The following is a 6,613-nucleotide window of genomic DNA, read 5'->3' as shown; positions in this document are numbered from 1 at the left end:
GTGGTGGTTTACAGGATTTTCTTTTATTTCAGCTTTAGTCTTGGGCAGCCCTTGTAGGCCTGAGCCTTGTGGGTAGGACTTTCTCTGATGCTCTTGTCAGTGGAGATTTTGATGACATACCCTGGTTCTTTTCCACCTCTGTACGCTAAGTATGTTGGGATTGATTTGAATGTTGTTGGGAAAGAACCCACCAAAAGCTATTGCCATTTCTCTGTATAAACTCTAGCATTCCACAGAGTAGTATTTGAAGAGTGTAGCTCTGACCCTGTCTGCTGCATAAAACCACTCTAGCACACCCCATTACCCTGTCAGGTCAAAGGCTTTGAGCTCCATAGTCTCATGCCTCTCACTCTGACCTTCTCTGTTACTTAAGTCTGGTCCTTAACCGTGGCCCTAGACCATCAGTTTTGAGAGTAGATGTCTTTCTATGTATTATTAGAGACAAAAGCAGTGCCTAGCAGCTGGTAGGGGCTGGGTAGCAGTCTCAAATGGATGCAGGTGCCCTGTTTTGTTTCTCTCCTTCTCAATCCTTTCCTTTCCAGTAGGCAGACTGCTGCCCCCCTCCAGGTTCCTGCATAGATGGCACAGGGAAGGCCATTCCTATGCCTGTCCATCTTGGCACAGGTGTAACTGGCACTCCCTCTAGTCCTCAGTGTGGTGACCATTGGGGCTGGGCCTGCCCACCTGGCTCTGGGCAGGCCTGTGGTGAGCAGGCCACAGCCTGTGCAGCATGGCTGCCCACTTGGGGGGGCTGACTCTGCACATGCCTGCAGAGTTAAGATTTTTTTTTTTGAGACGGAGCCTCAAGCTGTCCCCCTGGGTAGAGTGCCATGGCCTCACAGCTCACAGCAACCTCCAACTCCTGGGCTCAAGCGAGTCTCCTGCCTCCGCCTCCCAAGTAGCTGGGACCACAGGCGCCCGCCACAGTGCCGGCTATTTTTTGGTTGCAGCCATCATTGTTGTTTGGTGGGCCCGGGCTGGGGATTCGAACCTGCCACCTTAAGTGTATGTGGCTGGCGCCTTAGCCTCTTGAGCCACAGGCGCCGAGCCCAGAGTTAAGATTTTTAAATTCCTTTTCCTGTTTTAGGAAAAATTGAATCACCTCATTCCCCTCTGTGGATAAGAAGACTTGGGCAAGAAGCATGTGGCATGTCCTGCGAGGCTGGAGGCAAGGGCTCCTGGGCCCACAGGGAGCCCTGGCATGGGGAACCCTGGGGCAACAGCAGCTCATGGGCCTTCGTGGTCTGGCCAGTGTGGGTTCCAAGAACAAGGAGGAGTACAGCTACGTGGTGGTGGGTGCAGGCTCTGCAGGCTGTGTGTTGGCCAGTCGGCTCACAGAGGACCCCAATGAGAACGTGCTGCTGCTGGAGGCTGGGCCCAAGGACCTGCGTGCAGGGAGCAAGCGGCTATCTTGGAAGATTCACATGCCAGCAGCCCTCATGATGAACCTGTGTAACAACAGGTACAACTGGTACTACCACACGGAGCCGCAGCCGGGCCTGGACAGCCGGGTGATGTACTGGCCACGCGGCCGCGTCTGGGGAGGCTCCTCGTCCCTCAACGCCATGGTCTATGTCCGGGGGCATGCCGAGGACTACAACCGCTGGCACCTTGAGGGCGCTGAGGGCTGGGACTATGCACACTGCCTGCCCTACTTCCGCAAGGCCCAGTGCCACGAGCTGGGTGCCAGCAGGTACCGTGGTGGTGAAGGCCCCCTGCACGTGTCCCGGGGCAAGACCAACCACCTGCTGCACCAGGCATTCCTGGATGCGGTGAAGCAGGCCGGCTACCCCTTCACTGAAGACATGAACGGCTTCCAGCAAGAAGGCTTTGGCTGGGCGGACATGACCATCCATGAAGGTAGCATGCGGCCATCTTTCCCCATCCACCTGGTTCCTCCTTTTTTTTTTTTAAAAAAAAGAAAAATCTGCCCCCCATCATGGTGACTTATTGCATTCCATGCCACAGAATACAACTCAAAGCCCATGAGGGCTTGGTGCCTATAGCTCAGTGGCTATGGTGCCAGCCATATACACCAGGGCTGGCGGGTTTGAACCCAGGACAGGCCTGCCAAACAACAGTGACAACTACAACAACAACAAAATATCCAGGCATTATTGCAGATGCCTGTAGTCCCAGCTTCTTGGGAGGCTGAGGCAAGAGAATCTTTTAAGCCTAAGAGTTTGAGGTTGCTGTGAGCTGTGACACCATGGCACTCTACTAAGGGCAACATAGTGAGACTCTGTCTAAAAAAAAAAGCCCATTCTCTGGGCCTCTGGCCCTCTGGCCCCTATTGGTGTGGAAAATGGAGAATCAGAGGACAAGAAGCCCAAAGTTCTTTAGAGACTTGCAGGTGGGGAAGCTGAGGCACGGAGAGGCAGCAAGGAGCATGTGGGCTTCTTTCTCCCTCTCCTTGTCTCCTTTCCTTGCCAGGGACACGTCCATCCTTTATAGGTGGGGAAACTGAGGCATAGAGTGGTGACAGGTCTTGCTCACAGCAGGACTGAGGTGAGGCCAGGCTGCCCTGGGCTCCTGCCCACCTCTTCAGGGTTCTTCTCCATCTGTCAGTTGTTCCTGGTCTCTGTGTCATCCTGTCAAAGGGGAAGATTCTTTTTCTCCCTGTCCCCAGGGGATCACAGGCAGATGTGGACATCAGCAGGGCAGGGTCTTTTGGTCCCAGCCTTGCTGTTTTGACAGGGCTTGCAAAGTCAGGGCAGGGCACGTGCAGTGGAGAAGGGTGAGGCCAGGCCTGACTTCCTTGCTCATCCTGCAGGCAAGCGCTGGAGCACAGCCTGTGCCTACCTGCACCCGTCCCTGAGCCGCAGCAACCTCAAGGCCGAGGCCCGGACGTTTGTGAATAGGGTGCTGTTTGAGGGCACCCGTGCAGTGGGTGTGGAGTATGTCAAGAATGGCCAGAGCCACAGGGTGAGTGAAGGACAAGTGCAGGCAGGGACCCTGGGGGTCAGGCTTAGGGCAGGCAGAGGTCACGCCCTCCTCCTCCCTACACGCTCTCATCCCTGTGATGAGGAGTGAATAGCTGGTGGCAGTGGCCTAATGGGTTCTCCCTAGGGTCTCACAAGCATCAGTGGGCTGGTGGAAGTGAGCAAGCCCCAGCCCTGCCACCTGCAGAGGGCCCATTGCACCCTGGTGAGGGTGCCCTGGGAGCCTGTGTGGGACGCCTACCTTAGAGCAGTCCCCAGTGCCTTCCATGCATTTTAGGGCACCAATGTGACAGGAGGTTATGGGGTTAAGAGTTTGAACATCCTTGGATGTGACTGTGCTCCTCCTTGGTAGCAGGGTGTTGGATTGTTCTACACCTCAGGTGTGGATCTGGCTCACTGCTTGCCTTATTTAGACCACTTGCTTTCATTTAGTCCACTTACACCCTCGTGTCCTGTCCTACGACCCTGTGGTGTGGGATGTGCCACAGTTGCCAGTGTGGGCCCATTCTCATGGTGCCAGCTAGAGCAGGGCACTGACCCGTGAGGCAGGACAGCAGCTGGCTTGTTGGGAAGCATGACTTGGCTGGCCCTCTGCCCCTTCCAGGCTTACGCCAGCAGAGAGGTGATCCTGAGTGGAGGTGCCATCAACTCTCCACAACTGCTCATGCTCTCGGGTGTCGGCAATGCAGATGACCTCAAGAGACTGGGCATCCCTGTGGTGTGCCACCTGCCTGGTAAGTCCCTTTCACTGCTCCCCAAAGTCTGCCCCTGCTCAACTAAGTGCCTTTTTGTATTTTCTTTACGGAGCAGGGAGACAGCAAGAGTGCTCCTTGGAAATGTCATGTCCTTCCCCTGTTCTCTGTGGACAGACACCCTCACCCCTAGACCCTGAGTCTTCATGGTGTTTCTGTCTCCCTCTCCAGCCTCCTATCCTGCTGGAAGGGGTGCAAGCACGTCCCCAGAGCAGCTCCATGGCGATGGGGTCCAGGCTCTGTGTTCCTGTCCATGTGCTCGGCTCAGCGCTGCAGAGCCTGCCTGTCTCATTCTGACATAAACTACCATCGATGACCTTGAGGGCCTGGCTCTGTTTCTTGCCCTTGGTAACCCTTGCTCCCACAGGGCCCTTGTGCACACAAGCTTCATTGTGAAGGGCCCATGGGAGTGTGGTTCTGTTGACAGTGACCTGCCCAGTGCATTGGGCTTCTGTCTGGCCACTTGGCCATCACACTCACCAAGCAGCGCCTGTTCCAGCTGTGGGCTCTGCCCCCATGGAGGGTGCAGCTGAGCAGGATGGACAGAGGGCACCTGGTGGCTGCCCTCGAGAGCATGAGAGGGGCCGGGCTTGGCTGGGAGTGCCTGGTGTCTCTGGGAGGCAGCCTTTAGACAGACCTGGGGATCAAGCAGGAGCTGGCCCAGAAAATCAGTGGATAGGGGAAATTTTTCAAAGCCAGGGCTCTATGGAGAAGCCATTTTTCCTGACTACTCCTTCCCATTTCAGGAGTTGGCCAGAACCTGCAAGACCATCTGGAGATATACGTTCAGCAGGCATGCACCCACCCCATCACCCTCCACTCAGCACAGAAGCCCCTGAAGATGGTCCACATTGGTCTGGAGTGGCTCTGGAAGTTCACAGGTGGGCATGCTCACCTGTGGCCTGGGTGCAGATGGTCTGTGGGCATTGTGGCCGCCTTCCTAATCAACTAAGTGAGGGCTCTGGCCTCAGTGCTGAGCTTGATGCTGAACTTTGGCATTTACTTTAGCCATAAGCCTCAGTTTTCCCATCTGCAAGATAGGGCTACACAGTTCCTGCCTGGCAGGCTAGCGAGCAACTAAGTTGCTCGGTGTGGGACTGCTCAAGTATGACTGCTGGAGGTTAGATGTGGCTCTTCATTATAGATGGAAGTGGATGGCCTTGAGTTAGACACCATGTGGGGTCCAAGGAACCAGGAGAAGAGGTGCAGAGGAGAGACCTTGAGGAATCAGCATCCATCTTTCAACAATTTCATTTGTGTCTAGCTGTGTCTCAGCTGTGTCTTAGGGTGCTACCTAGGTCAGGAAACGGTGCTTTGAAGTCCCACTCATTTAACAAACTATGTTTCTTGCACACCTATGTTTTGTGTGTTGTGCTAGTTGGTGGGACTGGCCCAGGAGAGGGCCAAGCTGAAGTCCCCGTGGAGTTGATATTTGATGCAGTGGTGCTAGATGAGCCACCAGGGGAAGAGGACAGATGTGGGTGGACAGGGCTTGGACCCAGGCACCAGATGGAAGCTGGGAGAAAGGTGGTTGCCCTGACTGGCTCTTCTGCCTGGTCTTTTCCTCATTTTCAGGGTATGGAGCCTCTGCCCATCTGGAAACAGGGGGGTTCATCCGCAGCAAGCCTGGGGTCCCACACCCAGACATCCAGTTCCATTTCCTGCCATCCCAAGTGATTGACCATGGGCGGGTCTCCACCCAGCAAGAGGCTTATCAGGTGAGCAGATGGAGGCTTGATCCATGGGACGCTTCCTTTTCCCCTTCAGTAAGGGAAGATGCTCTCATCTTCTGCAGCACAGGGCCTTCAAGGGAGCGGGCACAGAAGCTTGTCCCCTGCCCTCCAGCTGGCTGGTGTTCACAGTAGGGAGAGGAGCAGGGGAGCCCAGAGAGGCAATCTGTGTGGTGCACCCAGCTTAGGACAGATGTCTAGGTCCCAAGCACCCATAGTGGGACAAACAAACATGACTGGACCCCAGAAGGCCTGGAAGGAGTAGTCACTGGGGTGGGTTTTGACCCTTTGTGGAGTGGGTAAGAGGAGGCAGTGCCCGAGTGCACCTGCTCCTAATGGCTCTGGAAGCAGAGAGCACCCTGCAGGACATCCAGAGCCCCTCCGAGCTACTGAGGTTGGCGAGGATCATTCCTTCCTCTCTGTTCTCCTAGGTGCATGTGGGGCCCATGAGGAGCACAAGTGTGGGATGGATCAAACTGAAAAGTGCCAATCCACAGGACCACCCGGTGATCCAGCCCAACTACTTGTCAACAGGTAATTCAGAAGCTGCCTTCACCTGGCCTGGGTTTGAATGAGAGTGCCTGATGGGGCTCCTGTTTGTTCCCAGTCCTGCCTCTGGTCCCACTTGGAGACACAAGTTACCATTTTCTTCCCCCTGCCCTAAAACTCCGGGCTTTAAACAGGCACATGCTGCTCAGTAGTGTCCTGAGTCCTGGAAGTGACTTGGACCTCATCTTATGCAGTGGGAGAGCTCTGCAGCTGTCAGAACATGAGGTGCAGGAGACCCTGCTGTGCTCACACAGCATTTTTCCTGCTGTTACTCTGAGCAGTCTCCAGAAGAAAATTACCTTTCTGGGCCTGCCTCTTTGCATGCAGCAAAAACAAGGGCTCACAGCTCTGTGTCCATCTGCTCACAGCCTCACCAGGGCAGGGGGTGAGATGTGTGTTCTTATCCCTGCCCCAAAGATCATTTGGACCCCCAATTTAAACCCTGGTCTCTGGCCCATCTAGGCTGCCATCTTTTTTTTTTTTTTTAAGAGATAGAGTCTCGCTTTATCACCCTCAGTAGAGTGCTTTGGCATCACAGCTCACAGCAACCTCCAACTCCTAGGCTTAGGCAATTCTCTTGCCTCAGCCTCCTGAGTAGCTGGGACTACAGGCACCCACCACAATGCCTGGCTATTTTTTT

The 6,613-nt window shown here is 55.0% G+C and overlaps 1 protein-coding gene across 2 annotated transcripts in view; it reads left to right on the top strand.

Moving 5' to 3' along the window:
- Nucleotides 1-6,613, top strand: part of CHDH (choline dehydrogenase) — a 37,314-nt gene that overhangs the window by 29,794 nt on the left and 907 nt on the right. For both annotated transcript variants that reach the window (XM_023512967.1, XM_023512966.1), the window contains exons 2-7: nt 1,088-1,860; nt 2,774-2,925; nt 3,547-3,676; nt 4,441-4,575; nt 5,270-5,412; nt 5,856-5,958. In XM_023512967.1, the coding sequence (XP_023368735.1) occupies nt 1,143-1,860; nt 2,774-2,925; nt 3,547-3,676; nt 4,441-4,575; nt 5,270-5,412; nt 5,856-5,958 (1,381 nt within the window). In that variant the 5' untranslated portion in view covers nt 1,088-1,142. The remainder of the gene's footprint in view (nt 1-1,087; nt 1,861-2,773; nt 2,926-3,546; nt 3,677-4,440; nt 4,576-5,269; nt 5,413-5,855; nt 5,959-6,613) is intronic.

This window comes from Otolemur garnettii, unplaced genomic scaffold (genome assembly GCF_000181295.1).
Source record: "Otolemur garnettii isolate 467f Iridium unplaced genomic scaffold, OtoGar3 scaffold00032, whole genome shotgun sequence".
In the NCBI taxonomy this organism is placed as follows: Eukaryota; Metazoa; Chordata; class Mammalia; order Primates; family Galagidae; genus Otolemur; species Otolemur garnettii.
Note: the sequence above shows the minus strand (reverse complement) of the source record. Positions and strands in the feature narration are given on the sequence as shown.